The sequence below is a fragment of the Sitodiplosis mosellana genome, unplaced genomic scaffold (genome assembly GCF_009176505.1).
Source record: "Sitodiplosis mosellana isolate CC-2019 unplaced genomic scaffold, AAFC_SMos_1.0 Smas_scaffold_6166, whole genome shotgun sequence".
NCBI classification, from domain to species: Eukaryota; Metazoa; Arthropoda; class Insecta; order Diptera; family Cecidomyiidae; genus Sitodiplosis; species Sitodiplosis mosellana.
In genome coordinates, this window is record NW_022601407.1 from 5,889,029 (window position 1) to 5,914,404 (window position 25,376).

At 36.6% G+C, this 25,376-nt stretch overlaps 1 protein-coding gene across 7 annotated transcripts in view; it reads left to right on the forward strand.

The window, feature by feature from the left end:
* The window catches only part of LOC129575280 (transcription factor mef2A), a 72,732-nt gene that overhangs the window by 4,301 nt on the left and 43,055 nt on the right, over positions 1–25,376 (forward strand). For 2 of the 7 annotated variants that reach the window (XM_055458540.1, XM_055458546.1), the window contains exons 2-7: positions 3,121–4,516; positions 4,774–4,845; positions 5,399–5,518; positions 5,767–6,001; positions 6,191–6,316; positions 23,856–23,963. In XM_055458540.1, coding sequence (XP_055314515.1) covers positions 4,275–4,516; positions 4,774–4,845; positions 5,399–5,518; positions 5,767–6,001; positions 6,191–6,316; positions 23,856–23,963 — 903 coding nt within the window. In that variant the 5' untranslated portion in view covers positions 3,121–4,274. The remainder of the gene's footprint in view (positions 1–3,120; positions 4,517–4,773; positions 4,846–5,398; positions 5,519–5,766; positions 6,002–6,190; positions 6,317–23,855; positions 23,964–25,376) is intronic. The other 5 variants (XM_055458544.1, XM_055458542.1, XM_055458545.1 and 2 more) reach the window with 5 other exon arrangements.

Genomic DNA, 25,376 nt, shown 5'->3' on the forward strand with positions numbered 1-25,376 from the left:
GTGTGTAGTGTAGCTTTTCCATCTTACGTTCAACCGTCTCCGATGATACTCTCGAATGTTTCTCGCTTCTCCCCCTATGTATAAACAACAACTTGTACAACTTAATGCACATAGAGTATATGTATGCATAGAGAGTGAGTTGCCGACGACGACGGGCGATACGTTAGGAATACGCTGTATATCCCTTATAAAATGACGCACGACGACAGCGACGACGACGGTGTGCTTTAAAAAACCAGTTCCATAGAAAAATATCTTACACTTCTTCTTCTAAACTAAACTATGGAAATAAATTGTAAGGCTTAAGTCGTAGCGTATTCAGTTTGTCTTGAACTTTCGTGGCGAAAAGAAGATGCTACAAATTCTTCGAAGAAATTCACCATTTATTTTCTCTTAGTTTTTGCGTGAACGATTTTCGGTTCCTTGTTTTTGCTCAAAGTGGTTTTTCGGCAAGCAGGTGAACTGATACATCGACTCTGATACACACACTTCAGAGAGTCAACGGGATAATTGTTTTGCGAACGGAAATTTTAATTGGGATCGAGAGTTTTTGTTAAATTCGGCAATAAATTCCATGATTTAAGTATGAATCGAATTAAATTGGTTTTCGTAAAATTTTCCGCATTTTCGTTGTTGATCGTGAATTTTTTTGGTTATTTTTGCCTGAAAATGAGAAAGATTTGGTTTCTTAACAGACCGGATGAAGTTATTGTTTTTTTTTTTTCAAAGTTTTTAAAAGATCAATCACTTGTTTGATGCCAGTGATTTAAGAGAAAAAAATTAAAATATTTTCAAGTGGAGAGACAAAATTGTCCAGAATTCAATACAAAATAGAAATTATGTGTTGTTGAAAATATATCTACAGCAAAGACGCATCGAACGCTCGTTTATCGCGTGTCTATCGGTTAACGTTTGCATGTGAATTTAACAACACCGTTACACTCGAAAATTGTTTACCTACTCTCAATCGTTTGAATTTCTCATCGTTCGGAACACAATTTTTGAGATAGTCTGACTATTGGAAAAAGGCGAATTCACGTCGAAATTATGGATATCAACATCTAAGTCGGATGTTGTCTTGTGCAATTTTATTTTCTAATTTTAATATCAATTTTATGTTTTTTTTTCTTTTTCCAGATATTTGCACTATGTGTGCGTTCCACTGGAAAAAATCTGAAATTTTTCATTTTGTTGTAATTTTTTTATTTATTTTCGTGAATAAAATTAATTTTTTTTATTGTTAATTACTGTTTTGATTTTTATTTCATTTGTTATTGTTTCCTCTGCAACAAAATATTCAATCATGATTGCAGAGTTTCACGTGGTGAATGAAGCACATGTTTGCTTTTCCAAATGTTTCGATCATCAAAATCGGGCGAAATTTTTTTACGTTAGTCAAAAATGTGTATTCTTCGATGAAACACACTGAAGTAAAATATTTAAAAATGGAAATCACATCGAAGACGAACGTAGAAGACCGAGAACGAGCGAGGGAGAGAGAGAAAGCAAGAGCGCCGACTATTGATATGAATAGTATGACATTGCAACGTCAACAACGTCGATTGACTAATTGTGGCTATGCTAAGAACTGTAGCTAGGCTCTCACTCTCTGCTCTGAATGAGTGTACGCGCTCTCTCTCTCTATCTCGGTCTTGCCTGTTCGCTCGCTCACACTCATTCACCCTGTCTATGTGATTGTGTGTCGTCTCTTGACTTCACGATGCGTTCGTAGATGGTGTGTTCACGTTGTTATATGCAGATATTTACGGTCGTTTGCACATTGCACTGCATTTTCGCTTTAATCAATCACCGTGCTGAAGCAGTTTCGTCGCCTTTTGCCGGCAATGCAAATTTCTCTCGCTCTCTGCCTCGTTTTCAATACGCGCGCACCCCGCCAAAAACCCCAGCGTGCCAACACTAAATTATGTTATTAAATCTAGTTCACTTCACCAAACGGCCAAAAATGCTCACCTCAGCAGCGAATAAGGACTTTTGCGCGGAATGCACATCGCCAAGGAAGAGAGAACGGGCGTAATTTTCAACTTTGATTTCGACAATTTTGACATTGTGTCAAATGGATTTTCCATCGAAGAAAATTGTGTGCAGTTCAAAATGACGCACGTGCTCGAATTCGGATTTTTTTTTATCTCGACAAAATCTTCTTCGATCTTTCTTTTTTTTGATGAAACAAATTTGGAACGATTTCATTTTTATTCTAAAAATGAATCGAATGATATTCGAATATTTTCGATGATCTTGAAATGTCTCAAGTCTCTTTTCATATCGAAGATGTTGAATTGTCCATTTCAAAAACATAACGAAATTGTCATTTTATTGACCAAATGAATATTTTTTGATTGATGTCGTTGGAAAAGACCGAGGAAAAGATGAAAAAAAAAATTGAAACACGGATTTGAGCAAAGAAGAGAAAGTTTTTGAATGACAACCGATTTTGAAATCTTGATGAAATCGCCTATTCGAAATAAATGAACCATTTGTCGACCAAACAAACTGTGTGAAAATTCACCTTGAAATAATTTTTTTTCTCACCATTTTTTAATATTTTGATCATATTTTTCCTTTTTATTCATCTTTTATTTTTAATCTGTACAAGATTCGAAATCTGCTTAATGTTCGTTTCAAGAACTTCTAAAAATTTCGGATTTTCATTCATCTCCAATTGTAGTATCAAAATTAAAATGTTCGATTTCTTGATTAGAAATTGCGTTCACAGCTTAAGTCCAGAATTCTGAACAATTTTAGTTCGAACGTTTACTTCCTTTTCTACAAAATGAATCGACGAAACAATTTGAGTTGTGTTTTCTTCTCTGAAAAAGCTTTCGATTTGTGTGAATCCTTGTTAGCGAGGGAAAGTGAATTGAAATTAGTTTACAATTATTTTGCTTAACTTTTGCGGAATTTTTCGTTTGTTCGGAGATCAAATTGAATTGTTGAAAAAAATAAGTTTTGAAAATTAGATAAACCTATCAAAAGACTCGATTTTTTTTTCTTGTTAATCTTCTTCTTTTTTGTCGTCTTCAAATGTCTGTCAATCAACAACAAAAACATTTTAATCCATATCCTCCACCAACTAATTGTTATTTATTTTGTGCGTCGTAGAAGAAACCGGAGGATTCAGTGGTTTACCCAAAATGGGAGCTATCCAATCATAAATAAATCATAAACATCGATAAAAATTCAAATTCGATAATTTACAACCAATTAATAAAAAAAACAAACAAACCAGAAAACTTAAAGAAAAGTGAGTGGTAAAAAGAATAAAGAAGAAAACAAAAATAGAAGCCAAAAAAATTGCGCTGGCCAGAAAAGTATGCCGATGGTTTTAGTTGTAAGCGAAAACTGTTATTAAAACCATACATAAGTTCGGTTTAGTGTTGATTGAAAAAGAAACCGAAAGAAAGTAGAAAATGGTGCTCAAGACTGATAAAGTGCAATAAAAGGACTAAACTCACATCAACGCAAATTCAATATAAAATTGCGAAAAAGAAACGAAGCGAAGAAGAAGCAGGAGAAAAAGAAGCGAAATATAATTAATTTCATCAAACATCGACTTTCCATTGAAATTCGATAGAAAGCAAAGCAAAACAGTTGAAAATAGCTCGAATAAAATAAAAAAACCACAACAACAAAGAGACAGGCATCTAAGAAAATAAAACAAACAAACCAACAACAACAACAACAACAAAATCATCAACCAAACACAACAAAAAAAACCAACAAACCACAATTATCTCATGATACTACTCATAAATTTTTGATTTGAAAGCGGATCGTTATGGTGTGTACAAAGCTCAAAACCAAACAATAGAACTGGAGTTAAATTTAAAACTGTGTTTTTATCATTACAATACGACATACATTTACATTTTCAACACATAAACACTAAATAATATGTTGCAATAGCCACATACAATACAAAATACACGTAACGTTCCGTGCAATAGTCACTAGAATATAAATCACAATAGGACGGCAATTTTAATCATTTTGTTTACAATAAACAGCCCAGTTAATTTTCGTTTTTTGAGATTTTTGTGTGTGAATAAAACAGAAACATATAAACAACAAATAAAACAAAACCAAAAAAAAAATCCATAATTAAACATAAAAAAAAACAAATCATATTAAAATAAAATAAAAAAGAAATAACAACAAGTTATAAGAATCTTCGTCGACCCAAAAATCCAGCGGCGGTTACAAAACGACAACAACAACAACAACAGAGAATAAATCTGATTAATAACAGCATTCCAATGACAACCGATTTTGAGCAGCAGCTAAATAATCAAACGGCTGTTTTCAAAATGGATACGGAATTTTTGCAACAAGCTAGCAAAGCCATTCCGTTGAGTCCATCAACCATATCGTCAAATCATATGTCGTTGCCATCGCAAACCAATACCGATTCGACAACACTTAATAGCCTGGCAAACAATGCAAATTCTTGCGAAAACAATTTGATACATCAGCAACAGCAGATGTGTCAGAATCTGTGGTAAGTGTACGCTCCTTCACCCACCCATTCCTCAACACTTTCTTTAGTGTATGTGCAACTTACAGCACTGTCGTAATTAAATCCACTTTTGGACACTGTTTCGATTAGCTCTTTTCTACACATTTTGGTCTCTCTATCGGTGCATAATTGTACATTAACCAGCTCCTAAATTGAAATTTTGCATTAATCGGTGTCTACCTTGTGTCCCCTTTATTGTGAAAATTAAAATCCACTCAATTCAATTTGTTAATTTTCAGCAATCAACAACAGCAACAATCACAACAATCACACCTTGACGGTGTTCATAGTAGCAATTCTACTCATAACAGGTGAGTAAATTTGCGATGCGATTTCTGTGTGACAATTATGTTTTCAGTTAGAAGATAAGACTTCCCATGCCATAAATATTTTTCAATCGAAACAACGATGAGTCCATTTTCATCATTGGTTTAGTTACCAATCGAGTGAAAAAAGGCTAATAAAGAAAATTTCAAAATTGAAAAGACTTGTGTCACGATGGGTCAATAATTAAGGCATGCTTTTTGTTTAATTCGTAAAATTGTAGAATTTATTTCTCATCCGATCAAAAATAATCGGAATTGATTTCGCAAAATATTTTTTCTGATAATTTCCAATCGATTCCTAAACGGCCCGTATTTGACGGGAATTGAAATTTATTTGTTTAAAACTGATGGTTGATCCGAGTTAAAGTTTGTGTCTTTTTCTAAAACATCCGTGCTGAATTTCCAAAGAAAAAACTCAAAATTGAACTTGAACTCGATTATGACGTTTTCAATTTTAAATTTTTCTTAATTTCCACCATAAAATTTATATTCCGCATGGAATTAGAAAACCATCGAATTTTCCAAAATGTAAATATAGTTTTTTCCCTCTATCATTGCCGCACAGCAACAACAACAATAACAACGATGATGACAAAAACAACAATAATAACAATGCCAATACTGGTCTGAACATGGCAAATGGGTATGATTTGAAAAGGTGAGTCCTAGTGACTCCGTTTCATTCTAATTCAATGTCTCTATCCTTATCCATTCAATCCAAAATGTAATCATTCGTTTCAAGAGGGTATGTGATGCAATTGTCGGTGCACCAAGTGTTTGACCGTGAAAAATGACATTAGCTTTGGAACAGTATCGCGTTTTGGATAAAATGGCACAATGGTGCAATAAATGGCGTATTTTTTTTTTAATAAAAATTATTATTTTATTTGCAATGAACTTCGGTAGTTTATGCCATGGGAATAGCATTGACATTACACTCAGCAACACGGTTCATGAACTGAATGTTTTAACATCTGTATTGAATTCACAAATGCAACTGGTCGTTCAGCAGCAGCAGCAACAGCAACAACAACAGCAGCAGCAGCAACAACAACAACAACAACAACAACAGCAACAGCAGCAGCAACAACAGCAGCAACAGCAACAACAACAACAGCAGCAGCAGCAGCAACAACAACAGGTAAGAGACAACGACGATGATTTGGGATACCAAAATGCCCAAATCTTTAATAATCAACACATTAATTTCGTCATTTCACAATTCTCTCGCACTGATTTCTACCGTTGGTCTTGTCATTCGTCTGTGTATCTACATCGTTTCTCTCTCTCTCTCTCTCTCTCTCTCTCTCAAATTCCATATATTTATTAGCAAAACCAGAACTTGGGCATGCAACAAAACAATCAACGACAGTCTCCAATTGAAGCAGTGCAGCAACAAAATCAAAAGCTTCTCGCTCAACAACCAATGTCTCCATCTGATAAACAGCAACCACAGGTAAACACATCCCGTATTCCATGACATTTTCTATACGTTATATATAATTGTCAGACGTATACATATTATTTGGCCCTGTAAAATCTATTTCGCTTAAGTTTTCCCGTTATTTTACTGCGGCGAAACATCATCATTTCCGGGTTTTGAAACCAGATCTTCATTTTGGAGGCAAACTCTTTGGTTCAAAATTACCAATTTGGTATAATTATAGTTTTGCATTTAGTTTCTACTCATTGACATTTATTTTTTTTCTCTCTCTCTAAAAATAAAAGTTCTACTTGAATGAAATAAAAACATTTTTGATTTGAAATTCAAATAAATTCCATTTTGTTTTCATTTTTTTTCCTTTTCCCACTTGATTTTAGTTCTTATTTAATTAAAAAAAAAGTTTCTTCTTTTTCGATTTTCTTCTTCTGTTGTATCTGTATTTTTCTTGTTGTTTTTCCGTTGCTCATGTTTTCCTCACCGAATTCAACATCAACTGTCAAGCGTTGATTCTAATGTATTTGTCAAAAGCCGTGACAACCATTTATTATTAACGAGACTGGCTTTTTTTTAGTCTGCCAAACAATATATTTGCACAACAAACACAGTGTTCAATAGATCGGGTAACTAAAAGACAATTTTCCTGATAGGTAACTAGGCAAATGTGTTATTTTTATTCCTTCAATTTGGAAAAAAAAAATCCATTGGTTTAAAAATGATCGTTTTGGATTTTTGAAAATTTACGAAACATGTCCCGAAAATTGGATGTGAGAAAGCTAGGGTTAAAAATAAGAGAAGAGTTGAATAAACCTCAAACCGATACAGGCCGGTGTCTGCTGTCGGTTGTTGGCTGTCATCGAATGTCATTCGGTAGTTGTTAAGAATTTTAGAATTTGCCAACGAAATGCTGACATTTTAAACTGATTTAAAGCTTAAGTTAATTATGATTCGTCGATAAAATGATTTTTCTTACATTTGTACTTTTAATCCTGTTGGAGATTCAACATTGGAAAATGAAACTGCGGTTTTTAGCCAAAAAAATGCATTTATTCTAAAGAAAAAAGATTACTCTTGAGTGAAATTTCAAAAGTTTCGATAAAAGAGAAACACGGAGAAAAGTTTCTTAAGCTCAATTCTAATTGAATTTATTTCAAATTTTCTTTAAAAAATGCGTTTCTAATCGAAAGACAAATTCTTATGAAATTTCAATCATCATTTCAAACCCAAAGAAATATTCAGTATTATTAAGAGAAAAAAAATCGGTTGGAATCAAGAATCGTTTTGAATTTCTCTAATTTCGCCTGATTTCACAAACATACACGGCTCAGTAGCAGTTTCTAACCATTTTGCCAACTCCATTTTCTATTTATGAATTTGATGCGGACGTAGAAAAAAAAGCGGCAATAGTTTATTGTTCCCACTGTTGCTGCACCCAGAAATATGACACATCCACCCGTGTTCACCCTTAATAAAAATTGGTTATATGTTGTTGTTTTTTTCCTCTCGCTCTCTGTCTCTTTCACCCTCTCTCACTTTTTCTCTCTCCGTGTGTGTCGATTAATTTCGTGTTGTTTCGTTGTTTCTTTGTCATTGATTTTGGCTATGGTATCAAATAAATAACAAACACACGCATGCACAAATACACGCACCTTTTCGGTAGTGTGTCAAACAAATTTCGTTCGTTCGAGAAAAGAAAAGAGTCAGGAAAAAAAGAACTCTAATTTTCGAATTGGAATTGTTGAATTTTCCGAATGTGTGTGTGTGTGTGTGGTGTCCTTTGGCGTGTCGCTTGCTATTGTATCCTTTCCATATTCCATCGATTATCGTTCGTCGCCCTATAAAAATTGTACGCATTGTTAATGCTAATTATATATGGAAGATCCGTTCCATATCCACTATCCACCATACACGAAAAATAAATAGCCCCGAAAACACTTCTGGTTCTCTGTCTCTCTCTCAATGATAACTACAGCACACATTGTCGAACGGCGAACCATCGAAAAACTTATCAATATTGAATGCAATAGCACAGACAGAAAGACAGTAAAAAGTTCCATTTTTTAAACTCATCGTTTGTACCTTCTGTCTGTAGGATGATGGACGGGCGATAGTTTTTCGTTCTTGTTTTCTCTTTTGCTTTTTCTTCTTCCTTTTATTTTTTAATTCGAGCTCGCTACTGTCACGGCTTGTTTTACATAAGCGTTTTCATGTTTCGGTCTCGGCGCATACAAGTATGCTAGAACAACACCACTATTCCGAACTCAGAATAAATAAGTAAATAAAAATATTGTATTTCGTAATATCAAACTGACTACTTTACTACTTTTTACGGGATGGGATATTAGTTTTTTTTTTTCTGTTACGTACGAACGGGGGCCATTTATACACGATAATGTTTGCTCGCTCGTGTCGTTACAAGTATGGCCCGTTTATATGTAACATATGAAAAGAGAAGCGCGTCGTTAAAACACGACACACATGAGAAAAAAGAATAAAAAGCCGAACGAGAGCAAACGAGCGAGCGCTTGAATGTGAAAGTCGAAAAGAAAGCGAGAGAAAAGAGAGCCTGTAATCACACACATATTATCAGACCAAATTAAGGAAACACATCTTGGAAACAATGTGTACATGCCTCTAAAAGCAAATGTGTAAAATAAAAATAAAAATGAATAAATAAAAAACGAAGACGACGATGTGAAAGGGTGGCATACGAGATAGAGACTGAGCTGTATACAGCCATTTCACCCGAGCCATAGCAGCGGTAGAGGAACCAAAGAGAAAATGATATCAAATAAGTTTGTTAAAAAAAAGAGAAGAAAATACGGCACTTTTTTCCATTATATTTCAAAATTAATATCTATTCCCTCATGTCAGATGGAAATGGTTTTTCTCGAAAAATTGTACACACTCACAACAACCCATATAAAATTTTATATATATTTTTTACATATAAACACGCACACACACACGCACACTGGCTCACACCGAGATACATCAGGAAAGAGTGTAGATAGCCCAATTTAGATACGCTTTGCCATCCCACCCTTTTGCCATGACAAAGTTTTCTACTTCATTTTTATCAATGCGAGTTCTAAAAAGAACCAGAAGAACACGACGACTGCGATGACGACGAAAAAAAATATAACGAACACATTCGTTTCGCGTTTGCTCGCCATGCCACCAAAATGAGCAAGTGAAATGGAGACAAAGAGTTGGAAAAAAAGCAAACGGGCAAAGGAGTCCCGGAGAAAGAAAAAAAAAGGTCAAAGATATGAAGCAGAAAAAAATTGTTGCAGAAATGAAGATGAATTGTGAGCAAGGCAGAGAGAGCAAGCGAGAGAAAGAGATAGAAAATAACGAAATGGGGAGAAAGAAACAAGAAATAAGAAAGATGATGGCAAACGAATCTTTTTCTTTGACTGAAAAAAAACAAATGATTCCATTAAATGAAATTTTTGTTTCTTATCTCTTTGTGGGTGAAAAAGAAACACACACATACACCAATCCAATAACAGAGGACGAAGAAGTGCAGAAAAAAACAGATTGAAGAAGAGACGGAAGAGAGTGGAAAAAAGCCATACACATATAAGACTTGACGTTTTTCATACGGAACGAGCAAATAAAGTATATATATATGTATAAATTTTTATATCTCGCATCAGTGAACATGAATAACAGTCAGAGACAAAATGGAATATTAACCATACGAGAAGAGTGGTTTTGGGCGAAGGCGCTCGTACACACATAGCCGACGAGTGAGTGAGAGAGACAGAGACGCAAAATGCATGTGTTTGTATTTTATGTGTGTGCCGAAGTAAAAGCGAGTTGTTGTTGTTGGTTTTTTTTTCGTATTCAGAGTTCTTTTTAACGAGTACGGCATGCGACACGTTAGCACCAAATGGAACGTTAATTGCCGAGGCATATGAGCAATAGATAACAAAGAACATAACCATCGTTGAGACGAGAGCCCTCGACGAAAAAGAAAATATGCGCGAATGGACGGACACAACCATTTTCTTGTGAGATATATATGGTTTTGCTTGCACAATATGTGTATGCGCAATTTTCCATGATAATAAAGAAGCCACCCATCCCGCTCCTTTGTTTCAGAAAAATCCCGTCCCTTGTCCTAATCATATCAAGTGTGTGTGTTTTTTTCCTAAAGGAAAGAGCATTGGTATGGGACACGTGAGTCCATGCGAGCGTGTGTGACGTAAAGACGCTAAGAAAGAGTGAGGCCAGGCATATATTCATTGCAATTTATTTACCTTTTGAAAAGAAAAATGAAAAGATGAACAACACACACACACAGAGAGAGAGAGAGAGTGAGTGAGATATAAAGCGAACGTTCTGAAGAAGGTACCATCACTATAAAGGAAAACATATGAATATAAATTTCTGTACATATTTTATAAACTGTTGGCAAATCCATTCTATCATTTTTTTCCCTTCTTCATTCTTCGGCTTTTTTGTTCGCCTGTGTCATGTGATATAATACGATATATCTTTCATTTTTATCCAACGTATGGTTCAAAAAGAGCGCGAGCGAGCGTGTGTACGTGGAGACAGAAGATATTCGCATTGTAATCACTTTTCTCTGGCTTCACATGTACTTGTCATAAAAATTGTGAAACGAGAGAGAGAGAGAGAGTGAGTGCTGAAAAGAATAAAACAGACGGGAAATATATATTCATTAATTAGAAGAAAGCAGCTCGATTTTTTTTACCCGCTCTCGTTCAGTGTGCATGTTATTCCATTCCACCTTATATTACATATACGTATGGATTATGCCAATATCAACTGGCTGAGACCAGACCGACGACTGACGTTTATGTTACAAATTGGATGAAATATTTCAATGTTCAATGTGAGGCGCATATTTTTCGATTTTCACTGTTGCCATTGCTGTCGTTGCTGCTGCTTCTTCTGCTGCTTCTGCTACCTACTTTGACTATAGGCGTATTTAAAACGGCGGCGCTAAAACAATAGCATACTTTTACACGTTGCTTCATTATCAATGAGAAGGTGGATGCACTCACTCATTTTTAGTTATACGTTCATCATTGCACGCTCAACTGCATGCATTCAATTCATACACAGGTAAAGCGAGAGAAAAGCAAGCGAGGCAGAGGTAGAGAGCTGGAGAAGAAAAAAGCGAGCAGAAAAAAAAAGAACCAACAACCGCACATAACATATTATGAGGACAAGAGAGAAAACTGTGAATAAAATACAATTATACGTCACAGTCAGCACTCTCTACCTTGGCGTTTCCGAGTAGAAGCAGCAAAAATGACGAGGAACAAAAAAGAAGTAAACGTTTCGGCCGAGGAACTGAACAAATAATGAAATAATAGATTTAATTACGAAACACCAATGAGAAAAGAAAATGACGAAAGGGAGTGTGAGAGTGTGTGTGTGTGTGCGAGCGAACGAGCAACGGTAACGGCAGCAGCAGCAGCAACAGTAGCCCAGAGAAGAAAAAATAACGACACGAACGGAAAAAAATTTGCATGTATCGGCCACTCGGTATTATGAAGGCGGGACGAGCAATCTGAGTACACCTTGAATGTTGCTGTGCTGATCATGCTCTAGCTCGTTCGCTCTGCTTTTTTTCTCTCTCCACCGCTCCTTCTTTCTCAATGTGTGCCAATGTGTGAGTGCGTCGTTTTTTTTTTCGCTCTGCATATTTTTTCCCAATCCAAAGAGTTCTCGCTCTTGTTAGTTTTTCCTTTTTTTTCGATCAATATAACGAATATCTACATTATTACACAATCGCAAGAAAGCAAAGAAAGAAAACACGAACAGAATACATACACTCTTGCCACTGGTGACGGCACACAACAGCATCCAATGGAAAACTCTTGGCAACAACAAGTGTCCGGCCAAGAGGGAGAAGTATAATTTTTCCAGTTTACAGCGCGCGCATTTTATCGCCACTGTCGTCGTTGTCGTGGTACGTAACGAATGATTACAGTATCATATTGAAAGAAAAATTTCAGGTTTTATGTTTCAAGCAAAGGGACAATGTGCTGCTACTATTGCTACTGCTGCTGCTGCTCGTCAAGGCGACTGTGCTTTCTTGCGGAAGGAATGCCATCACTGGTCAAGTGCCGTTGACTGAGATGGAAAACCATTAAAAACAATTGTCGACCATCGCTCTCTCTCTCTCTCACACTCACACACAGGAAACTCTTAACGGGAGACTCACGCAACTCTATCGCTCCTTGGGCGAAGGCAAATGAATAGAAAAATCCCATTGGGATTACGAATAGTATTTTTTATTTATTCGGCGTGCGCACCTTCTACCACACCATAATTATCCATCGGCTATTGCGATGAATGGCGAACAGTATGGGGATTGATTTAACTCGGTCGCACTTCTTCGTCTTTGCCGCCTCGCAATGTCTTTCGTAAAATCACATGACCCACACATACACACACAAACACGATCTTATGTAAACGAGAGAACCAGTGGACGGTTGGAAAAAAATATGTTCACTCCATCAAATGGAGAATGAATAAAAAATTGTCCCATCCGAAAAAGTTGCAGAATTGCTTTTGTTTTTTTCCCTTCTTCTTCTTCTTCTTGACACGGCGTGAGAAAAGAAGGAATGTACGAAACAGTAGAAGCAGCAGCAGCAGAGGAAAATGAAAAAAAAAAGAGCGAGAGCCTTATGTGTGTACAAATCGAATTATATAATATATTAGAAAATATGGAGAGGCAAGCACCGTTACACGGCGTGTCTTATGTCCGTTTCTAACGGCGCATATTTCTCATCATCATCAGCAGCAGCAGCAGCCGAAGCAGTGGCAGCAGCACGAGGCACATAGCCGTTTGCATTTTCTTTGGTCGGAGCAAATGTCCATTCCGAGGACGAGAAAAATTCATGTTGCTGCTCATGTGTACAAAACGCAGGCTCCGTCTCCCTTATGGACTCACTCACACTCACTCTCTCGCTCTCGCGCTCTCTCCATCTCTGACTAGAATATAGAAATAACACAAAAATAACAACGATATAACATAAAAAATGTGAAAGCGAAGAAGAAAAAAAAGCAGCGCAAGCCACATGATGAATTAAATACATCGCAGCAATTTCAAACTTGCGAAATGGAATGCTGCACACGAAACAGCGCACAAAGAAGAGCGCGAACGAGCGAGCTAGCGAACAATCTCGTTCGGTGTTTGCAGAGTGTGAGTTGGCATAAATTCTTTGCATGCCGTCATCACACGATTTTCCGAAAATTTTGGCTCTAGTTTTTCTTAATGCGTGCGTCTTGCTTTTTTCTTCGTCGTTATTGTTGTTTTCTTTTGACACATTTTGGGCCACCAACCAAAAGAAAAACACAACTTGACTAGTCGAACGATGGCGAAGAAAGGAAAAGTCGAAGGAATAATAGAAAGAAAAAATTGAGCTTATTTTCGAAGCATTTTTCGGCGATTTTTCTTTTGCTCGTCTTGCTTCCTTCCTTTTGTTTGGCAATGTGACAAAGAACAAAGTCTTGACACAAGTTGTAAAACTTAAAGCAAACAAATAAAAACACTTGATTTTGCGCCCGCGCGCACGTTCGTGCCTCCTCATTCCACCTCACAGGCAGAGAAAAAAGAAGAATGTTCCATAATACGGAATATGTGAGCACTAAGCATATAATTTATAAAATAGAAAAACAGAGAAAAAAACGGAAAGAAAAGCGAAAAGAAACACAGAAATACACACATGTATTTGCTGCTTCGTAGAGGCATTGAGAGAGAGGAAAAAAACACATAAAATGCTGATGAAAGCGTATGTGCACCCTCAGTGAGTGAGCGAGAGAAGAAAAAAAAACAACAACGAATGTGTATACGTGACTTTGCAGATAGATAGAGAGTGCCCGAGCTATCGAGATAGAGAAAGGGAGAGCGAGAAAGGGAGCTAAAAGAAACGACGAGCCGAGAACTAACGAATAGCGAACAAAGGGCCAAAGAAAAACATAAAATAAAAAATGAAACACAGAGAAATCTAAGTGATCACAGTAACCATACATATAATAATCATGAGAATAATATCCATCCCTTACCATCTATATCCACATCCAACAACATGCTTGAAATACATCAAAATACATAAGCATTGCGAGCAGCAACACAACTACACCCATCCAGCAAACACAATCACAAGCGACGGAACGAACGAACGAACCACCGAGCGAGCGAGCGAATGGTTGTGTCGATGTGTATGTGTATGTGTGTGTATTGGTCGGGCATTTGTATTGTACAAGAAAAAAAAAAAGCGGCGCTGGGAGGAAAAAATTATTCTTTTTCTGAAAACACACCCCAAAAGTAAAGGCGAAGTTCTGACTTTTGTACGTACTCATTTTTTTCCACTCTCCGGTCGGCATGTTGTTGTTGTTATTATTATTGTTGTTGTTGTTGTTGTTGTTGTTGCTGCTGCTGCTCGTTCGTATTATGACTATGATACCAGACCTAAGTCTTTCTCCCTTCTGTGCTGCTGCTGCTGCCGTTGCTGTGTTTTATATACATATCGATATGTATATACGTGTGTGGTGTGTGCTTTGCGCGTTTTTTCTCCCTGTTTTTTGCTGTTCTTTCTTTTTCCCATCTTCTTAGCTCGGCACATTCATTAATCGGGATGTGTGCGTATGGCGCGAGCGAGCGAGCCGCGCTCGAGGTATATATACCAATCCGTACAACCCGAACAGCCACTCTTTTTTCCACGACACACAGACCCCGAATGCGAGAAGAGCATAGCGAGAATAATGAAGAAAAAAAGAAACACACAGAAACAGAAGAACCGTGTAGAAAGACTGGAGAAGAGAAAAGACGAATGGTAAAAAAAAATAATGCAGAGAAAATGTGAAGCGAACGAGAGAGAGAGAGAGAGAGAGCTCTGCGTTACGGTGTGTTTTTTTTTATTCTCGTTTCGTATGACCATCGCAAACGCATACACTCGAATGAGCAAAATAATTGTGTAGTGTACCGATGCCGATGTGTTTTTCCACTCTCATTCTCTGTGTGTCTCTACTGACTCGTTGCAAATTTCAGCAAACCCGAGCAAAGGAAACGGAACAAGAGGAACCAGAGAATAATAAAGAGAAGAGAAGAGAAGAGAAGAGAAGAGAAGAGAAGAGAAGAAGAAGAAGAAAAAAATAGGAATGTACAAACCATGAGCACACCGACACCGATAGACCGAATACACAGAAGCATAAGCACGCTCAAATGTACACACCGACAACGACAACGACGACGAGAAAAACTCCATTTACATAAAAATATATTTTTCCGACTTTGGCATTTTTCTCTCATATAATTATGTCTTAGATATTTTTCTCGATATCCCCTCCATTTTTTTCTCGGAATTTCACTCTGCTCTGCTCTACCGTCGTGCGCTGACTGTGTATTTTATGTGGTGGCACTGGCAAGTTACACACGTATAAAATGTGCCATACCAACAAACATGCACACAATTTACGGGAGAAAAAAAGACGACCGAATCGAAGAAGCAAGAAAAAAATGTAAATACAATGAAAGAATGAAGAATACAGCAGCGAGAAGAGAAGAAGCGAAGAAAACAAAAATTGGGTGGTGAAGCATTCAATACTGGGTAGTTCGTTCGGAAAGAGGCCAATATTCTCAGTAAAATTTATATCATGGCTGAAAGTGTAGTAAATTTACTCTAAGATCTACCACTGGACTTACCGCACCATACCGTACGTATATGCTTTAGCGCTGTTGCTGTTGCTCTGCAACATTATCTTCAGTCTGTTTTGTACGTGATTTTTCGATTGCACACATTTCACAATGACTTATTACACCCAAGAGTTGATACTCCAGCAGTCTTTCTAAAACCAATGAATTTATTCTGAACCTAAAAGCCTTTTTGCTCCAGAAAACTCTTACAAAGCATGCTTTGTTCGTTGACACACACACGCACACGGCTGCTGTATAAATTCATCATTCGTGTTTACCACATATTTTCATCGCGAATTTTGTTCAGAGTTTTCATTTGGCTCTTATCTATTGGCCAAGCACACAACTGTCCTAGAAGTAGAAAAAAAATCATAACAAGAGAGAGAGAGAGAGAGAGAGAGAGAGAGTGAAAAAGCGACTGAGTACGCGCTCAAAAAACATACTACCGACCAAAGAATGAACGAATGAGAGAAAAGCCCGTGCTTTATGTATTTAAAATTCTTCGTTTGCTATTCTTCCAACCGATTTCTTGTTGGATGTTGAAAAAATGTTCGCCTCTCTTTTCACACGTCACATTTTTTCCTCTCTATTCCTTTGTACGCGGGGGCTTTGGCTTGGATAGATAAGGCGTGCAAATGATTTGAGTGGCGTGAAAAAAAACAGAGTCGATGCAAAGCACTGCGCTTTCGCAATAACAAAGAAACGAACACGATAAACACACAATCTCTGATCAACCAACACTATGGCCCGTAACGATGACTCGCTTTGGACGCTTTTCTGTCAGTTTTATTTTCGGACTCGCACGGGTCAAGTATGTGCTAGCCTGTGTACACATTGCTTACGGTTAATTTTCAATGATTATGCTCATTTAATGGGTTTTAATAACCATTTGGCCCATATTAATTGCTGAACATTATTTACTAATTGGTGGATGATTTTTTCTTTTAGAAACACATCCTTTTTTGAGATCGAATGATGAATTTTTAGGTTTTTTATCTCATCTCGACGTCGATGCAATCTTCGAATTTGATCTTTTGAAGAGAAAACAATTGATTAAACTTCGAATTTTCTTTAGAAACCGTTTTTTTTTTGTATTTTGTTGTTCTTTCAAGAAAGTTTTCTTCAAAAATTGTTTTCTCGAAGTAAACAAAATATTTCTCCCAAAAGAAACAATAACCATTTTTAGTGAAAAAATGTGTTTCTAAAGGATAAAACATACCTTAAACCGAACGAAATTTTTTCAAGTAAAACAAACCGTTTTTTATATTAAATTTTGAATTTCCAACTTTTTGCATAGAAAATCATTTCAATGAAATATCTTTGCAAAACTCATAATCTGTAACTTGACAAAACCACTGAAAATGTGTTCATTTGATATCATCTAACTTTGACCTCTGTTGAGTGCAGACAATATTTCGTAACGCTTGCGGCAAAATGTTGATAATTTTTAATTAAAATTCTGAAATGAAGAATGTTACACCGAAGAAAAAATCTCATTGTCCAAATCAGAAACACTCTTTTCACGTTTCCAATAAAACTGTCTCTTCGGCATTATTCTTCATTTCTGGCTTTTAAAAAACCGTCTTATAAGATTCTGCTCAAAGATGGAATTCGTTTGATTCTAATTGCAAATAAGAAAGTGAGATTCTGATAGGATCGCATGAGTATCGCAACCGGTGTCGAGCAAACGAAGAAGAAGAAGATGATGACAACGGCGGCGACAACGACTGCAAGTGATGAAATGATATTATGACGAAAGCTTCTTGTGTTCGTTGATTTCGGCAAAATGTCAAAGTTTTCTTGTTTAGTTAGTGATAAATTTTCATGAGATAAAGTTCGAAGCGGTTAACCTTATGGCATGGCAATAATGATTGCTGTTCTTGTTCTTGTGCCGTAAATATAGTACGGTTTTAATGCAGTTAGCCCCGAAAAGTGTTCTGTTTCAGCGTGCGCTTTTCGGTTGAACAGTTACATCGTTGCAATTGGTAAAAATGTTTCGCACATAAATCTATCAATGAGAATGTGAAGAAGCGCGACAGAGACCGACTGAGAGTGGTTGGCGTCTGTGTGTGTTGGTCCGAAAATACGATTGGTTTTCTCAAGACTGGTTGATTCGATGTTGTTACCTTTGTGTGTTGGTTGGATCTAACTAAGCAAAGTGCGCTTCCTTTCTACCCCTCATTTTTCCTGAAACGCGCATTTTAACGGAAAAAAAGGAAGAAAGAAAGCGAATAAATGTTCCATCTAACAGAACAGAACGGAACAGAGACATACAGAAAAAAACATAACGAGAAGAACACACGCCAAAAGAATGGCTATATGTTTGTGCAGGTTTTGTGATGTATTTTTAAAATTGTACATAGCAAACCGTAGAAAACAAAATAGAAAAAACGACAGTGGAATAAATTGTACATAATAAAATACAGAGAGAGAGAGCGACCGAATATGGGATATTATATTCTTTTCTGAGCTGTGAGCTATCCTTCCCTGTTCTCGGTGCGCTTTCGTAACACACCAAGCACCACCACATGAGAAACGAGCGACAGAGAAAGCAAACCAACCTAACGACCGAGTGAGTGAGCGAGCAAGCGACCGAACGACGCAATGAATCGACGAACTCGTACAATCGCATGCACACATACACACAGGCCATCCATTCGTAATATTTAAGAATTTGTGGAGAATGTGCACGATTTTTTTTCTCTCCCATTTTCTGTTGCCAGTCGCTGGCGTTTTTTCGCCTGCTAGTTTTCTTCTTCTCAGCTAATAAAATATATTTTGCTCGATTCGAATGTGTTGGTTTCGAAGCGGATGTGTTGGGTTTTTTTTCCTCTCGATAAAAAAGTGGATGTAAATGAGAGCGAGAATCCGATAGGGCGAGCGAGCAAGCGAGAGACCAGTGTCACTGTGTGTGTGTGTGTGTGTGTGTATTTGTGTATGTAATCATAGTTGAAATGCAATTTTTCTTGCGTTCCACAGAAAATACACAGAGGGAAGCGAAAGCGAAGCGGTTTCTTTTTCTTATCGTCGTTAGCTGGCTCTCTGACTTCACGTTTCTCTCTTCACTCCCTCGCTCGCCCGCTTGCTATTGTATCAGCGCTACAGTGTTTTTATTGTAGCTGCTGCTGCCACTTCGGGTACGACATATACATTGCATGTGCTGGTCGGTTGGTCGCCCGATTGGTCTTAATGTTGCCTCTCGCAGAGAAAAGAATTTCTCGTTTCGATTCAGCTTTCGTATTTCCGTTCCGTATATATACTGCTGCTGCTGCGGCCGCTATTGTTGTTGCTGTTAAGCGAAAGCGAGTGGTGGTAGTAGCGGTACGGAGCGAGCAGAGTGGTAGGAGAGAGATATATGTGTGTGTGTGTATTTGTGTGGTAAGAAGGGCATTTTATATTTGCAACCGGGGGTAAAAAGACATCGTTAAAAACGGCATTTTTCTCCCTTATTTTCTCTCTGTCATTCCATCTCGCTTTCGGCCACAGCACTTTGCTTCGCTACAAACTCTTTTATTTATTTATTTGTTTTTTTTTATTTCTCTGTCGGGCTGTGCGAGCGCGCCGATTTCTTTTCGCCGCTTGCTTTTTTTCCACTTCGTTGTCGTTCGTTCGTTCGTGCACATTTTTAATTCTTTTTCGGTTCGCCTTTTATCGTATTTCTAACATCGTTCTCTCTGTCTCTTGCTCTTTCCGTCCCGACGCGCGCTCTGTGTATTTGTGCGCGAACGTTGTCTTCGGCTTTCTTTGGAGCGCAGAAGAGTATCATAAAAATTATTATTTACAGGGAGAGAAAAAAAAACACGCACACACCGAATTGCGCTCACAAACATTCACAGGACTTTCTCGCTCTCTATCTCTCTTGCTCTCTGTTCTGGCTTTGCTCTTTCTCCTCGTCGTCGCTTCCATACTTTTGTTGCAGCTGGTTGAATGGGTTGCTTAGTGAAAACGGCCACCGATTCCGAAAGCGTTCTCTCACTGAATCGTCGTCGTCATCATCGTACGTCTTCTTCGTCGTCGTCGTCGTCGTATCATACGCTTTTGATAATTGTGTGCGATTGTGCCTGTTTTTCATTGCATTTCATTTCTTTGTGTATTTTTCGGATCTCTCGAAGTGCAGCGAACGAAAGCAGCGTTGCTGTTGCTGCTTCTCTCTTTCTGTGTGTGTTCGTTGCCATAGCCCGAGTGAAGCGACGACGTTTTTTCCTCGACTCAAAATTAATGACTCTTTTTTTATTCTATCCAACTCCGGTTGCTCATGCACACACACACACATACACACATTGATATATACATATAATTATATACAACCCGAGGAAAAAAGCAAAAGCAGAAGAAATTTTTCGTGCTGCGGAGTGAGCAGCAGCAAACCAACTCTCACCGAATCACACGACGACGTCGACGACGATGGTATAGAGAGAATGAGTAGAGAAAAAATAGAGAAGTGTATCTAAAGAATAAGTTGAATTTCGTTGAATAAATTTAACAGAAGGGTTAACGCTGCCATCCTGAAAGGACGTATCGAGTTTTCCGAAATAGAAAAAGTTTTTCAGTCGTTGAATCACTACCTACTAAGAAGCACATTCGAATTAAGACTGTCGAATGAGAAACGACGACACTTCACGACGTGCGCTCTCTAACTCTCTTCGCATTCGTTTCTTATTGGATCTATCAAATTATAATAATTTTGGATTTTTTTCGACTCGCGGTTTGATTCCAATTCGATTTTTGAATTTCTAACAAGACACGACGATAAATTCAAAGAACCAATTTTTTTTCTTGCGGTACAAAACTTCCAGTGTTACGATCTGACCGTTTTTTTTCTTGTTTCTTCGATCAAAGTGAATATTAAGTACAAATTTATGAATCTGAATATTTTTTCTAGTGAATTAGACATTTTTTTTTGGTGTATGACGAAATATTTAATGAAAATTGTTGAATCGAAAACAATTTTGAAAGAAAAAAAAATACCCAAGAATAAAATAAGACAAATTTTTTCAAACACTTTCTTATGTCAAGAAATTGTGAAATAAAAAAGTTGAATGAAGACATTTTTAGAACAAAAAGCGATTTGTGATTATTTTCTCCGTTAAAATGTTAAAACGGTGTAATTAGTTGAATAGTTTGAATAAAAATAAACTCGTCGGCAAATAACTGAATTTTTGGCCAAGACAAAACAAAGCGAACGGCGATATATTTTTAAATTTGAAAACAATCAAAGTTGAAAATTGAGTGAACATTGAAATCGATTAAAAAATCGAACATTTTTCATTGCGAAAAAGAATTAAAAGTCCATAAAATGTCAAGTGAATTTTCAAACTGATTTTTTTTCTGCGCTCACCAAGAATGACATTCAGTGACTCTGCCGATAAAACAGTTGAACGGTTATTAGACAGTTAGAAAGGCGAGTGTGCGGGAAGGAAGAAAGGAGCGCGCGTGGGGGCTGAGACCGTTTGTGTGTGTATACGCGCGCGAGAACGATCGATTTGCAGTTAAACGATTGATAATCACATAACAGCCATCCACACAGTCCCATAGCCGGCGAAAGCAAAGATGACGGTCGACAACGAGGACACGGCATTCGACGATGAAAATGTAAATTTGTCTATCTGCATTTTTGTGATAAGTTTAATGTCAAAATCAAATGCAATAATTGAGTTAGCCATTCACAATTCATGCATAATGCATTTTCGGGGGAGCAAAACCCATGCGTGTGTTTGGTATCCATGTGTGTGTGTGTGTGTGTGTGAGTGAGTGAGTGTTTCTGAATGGTGTTTGGATTAAATTGCAGCGTAATCGGCTGTGCATTTGCATTATAACCAATTTTATTGAAATTATGTTGATATTATCGAATATAGAATGAATTTTAGAAACAACAATAACATCACTCACTACTGCACCGCACGTTAAATGTTAACATGCTCACTGCATTCGATTTCATGTATTGTGCAATTAGTTTTCTTCGCTGTTCGAAGCGAAAAGCGTTTTTTTTTCGGATATTGTAAGGGCGGAGCTAAAATTAATCATTGACCAATTTTTGCTAATTTTGATTTTACATCCGCAATTTTATGTTGAAATCTAATTTACAAGTGATTTTCTTTTAATCATATCTAAGCACAAATATTTTTAATCCATTATTATTAACAATTGTTTTGATTTTATTTTCAATTTGATTTTATTAAATTTCACATTCACCCAAAAACACAACACACAATTTTGTTTTATTCTTAGTTTTTTATTTATCATTTTCAGTTGTTTGGCGTTCATTCGATGGTTTTCTTTTCTTTCTTCCTTTTTCTTCTGTTTTCTGGCTTATGATTTTTCGTATTTTGGTTTCTTTTATTTTATTCTCTGTGTCGGGTTGATTGACGGGGTCGATTAATGCACATGCACTTTTAGCGGAAGGTGGTTAATCCATTGTGACCATTTTAAGATTAAAAACACGCAAGTAGAAGACACCTTATTGAATAATACACACACAATTTAATTACGGTAATCAAGAGCGTGTCACTTTTTATGTCGAAGCGTTTGAAAAGTTCACATTTAGATTGGTGTTTGCCGACGGCATTCTCGCTCCATCATATGATACCAAACCAAGCGCTTCCACGAACATTTTCGGGACATTTCGTATGGTGAGCAAGATTGAAACATGAGTTTGGCATTTAGTTTTTTTTTGCTGTGAATCTGTGGATTTTCATTAGGATTACATTTTTGCAGGCAAAATGTGTGATTCCTAGGAAAAATTCAATTTCAAGCATAAAATGAAATTAGCTGTGAAAATAGGATATTTTAAGTTGTGAATTAGTTGAAAAAAAAGTCGATTTAAGGTTGAAAATATTTTGGTTTGAACTTTAAATTTCAAACCAAATTGACTTCAAGTTTCTGCGCGTGAGTGGAAAAAAAGAAGTTTTTTTACAAATTCTTCAAATTTAGATATTGACTATCATCATAAAACTTCAACTATCTATCTAAGTGGTGATAGACTATCACATTTGACTCGTTGAAGAATAAAAGATTATTAGTCTACTTATAAGTAAAGATTAGAAAAATCCAAGGAAAATTGTCTTTTTGTGAAAAGTTTCAAACGTCGAAAAAGTCCATTGAACTACATTGGGTTTTGGGAATAGTTAAACCAATTTATTGAACACGGAATATGTTGTGCCAATAATTGAGAGGCCAATCTATGGATTGAGTTAATAATTGACTCATTATTTGGCTCTGTCCATTGATTGACTCTGTCTGGCAGTGTTTCAAAATGAAATTCGGGCAGTATTTAATGGAGAGAAAAAAAATAAGTTGAATGAAATGTCAACCAATTTGAACATCGAGAATCAACGCAACTTCAGCTGATGTTGTTTGTCTAATCGCTGCTTTATCATTTGCAATTATTCGTCTTGTTTTTTATTCCTTTCTGAATTTCAACCAATTTGCCCATTAATTTCTTTCCTTTTAATTGCGAAAACATTTTGATTTTCCTTAGAATTTTGATTCAATTTTCTGATTTTATTTGAAGAATTGATAATTTATGATTCTTAATTTTACTTCATTTTTCCCTATAAGAATGCATTTTTTCCATTCAAATCGATTTTTCTATCTATTCTACTTATTTCAATTTAATTTCTCCCACGTTCAAAGTTGAAATTTTTCATTTGACCAACAAAAACCTCTTCATTTTGATTTTGGTAAAAAGCCATTCCATCTAATAACCGTTTCATGTAAGCCAATATGTTTCTTTTTCTCTTTTTTTTTATTTGCTTCAAAAATGCGCGCGCGACAAACAAAATCACAATCGGAACTGAACGTGAACGAAAAAAATCAATAAAAAAATTCAATCCAATCTGTCAATTGAACATGTGAATTGAATGTGTGCAGTTGCAGTTATCAAGGCCAAATAGTGCAGCTGCAGCAGCAATTAGCGAACGTACGCTAGAAGAATGCTGGTCAACCCTTCAACGAGTGAGTTGGCATCTCTTCCGTTGTGTATAGTACTCTTCCACACGACTTTTGAAATCAAAAATAAACCGAAGATAGAAAAAAAAAGTCTTTAGTTCGTTTTCAGTTCATTTCAAATCACATTTTCCGTTGAAATTTCCTTTTTTTTGAACATCTTTTGGGTTCGATTTCATTTATACGTCATTGGTTTGAAATGTGGAAAATGTTGTTGACTTTTTTGGAGTTGTGTGCGTGTGGTTTGACCATTTTTATCATTTGGTAGTATTATCGATCAGAAATCTGAAAAATGAGTAATAAGATGTTGAAAATGACATGATTTTATTGAAAAAATGGGGAAATTTCTCAAATTTCACGGACTCCGATGATAAGAAACGCGTAAGTATTTGTTTTTAAGATATTAACAAGTAACTAAAATAAAAGAAAAATCTTAAAAGTGTTTTGATTGGCTCAAGCCGCTCAGGTCGATGGCTTATTAGATGAAACGTTCCTAATCTGGGCCAGTAAATTAAACTTGGGCAATAAGGAAATGCGGAAATTAACTCCCAACGAAAGATTTGTGAAAAAGTAACGAAAATAAAACGCAGATTTATTGCGTTAGACGTCGAAAAATCAAGGCGGTGCCTAAAAAAAATGGCTATAAAAGAAAGAAAATCAAAGGCGATGAAGTTTAATTACCTTATTGTGTGCGAGGGTACAATGAATGAGCTCGAATCGGAAAACGGGAATCATTGAATGGGCACGAAATTGGCTCGCGGCAATGAAATGAGCGGAAATCCACGGCTCGCGTTAAATGTGTCACCATACGTCACGTACACCATTGAAATGAGCATAAGTAACGCTCGCAGACTCTAAACCCGCTTCTTTCTTCCTCTTTCACTTTCTCTCACTCTCTCTCTCTCTCTCTCTGTCCTTCTCTGACAACGAAAAAAGCAGATTACATTGAAACCGCCGTTGAATTTTTCAACCGCGTCGAGCGACCATTTGGTTTTGCTCATCACATAATGAACAGATCAAGACTTATCCCTTTTTTCTTTGTTCTATATTCGTAAACAAAAAGACGATGCGCAAGCCGAAAAAATTCTTACTAAAATGAAATGCCAATAAAGCGACTTCTTTTCGCCGCAATTATGCCCGTGAGTTAAGCGTTGTGTTATTTTAATTCGATAAAGGGATTTCATCGGAAAACGATTAAATGACGCGCATCCTGAGTAGAGCAAAAAAAAAAGTTTTCACAAAGAAACATGATTGGAATTCGAACAGGAACTCAAGAAAAGACCAGAGATTATAGTCTTTGGTTCTCAAAAGGGAACCGAAAAAACCTGTATTTCAACTCAATAATCACAACACCGAGTTCATTTCGATCCGACTATAGCAGAAAAAAACTCAAACTAATGAGAAAAAACGCTTCCTTAAAATCATATTTCGCTACAATTACTTTGT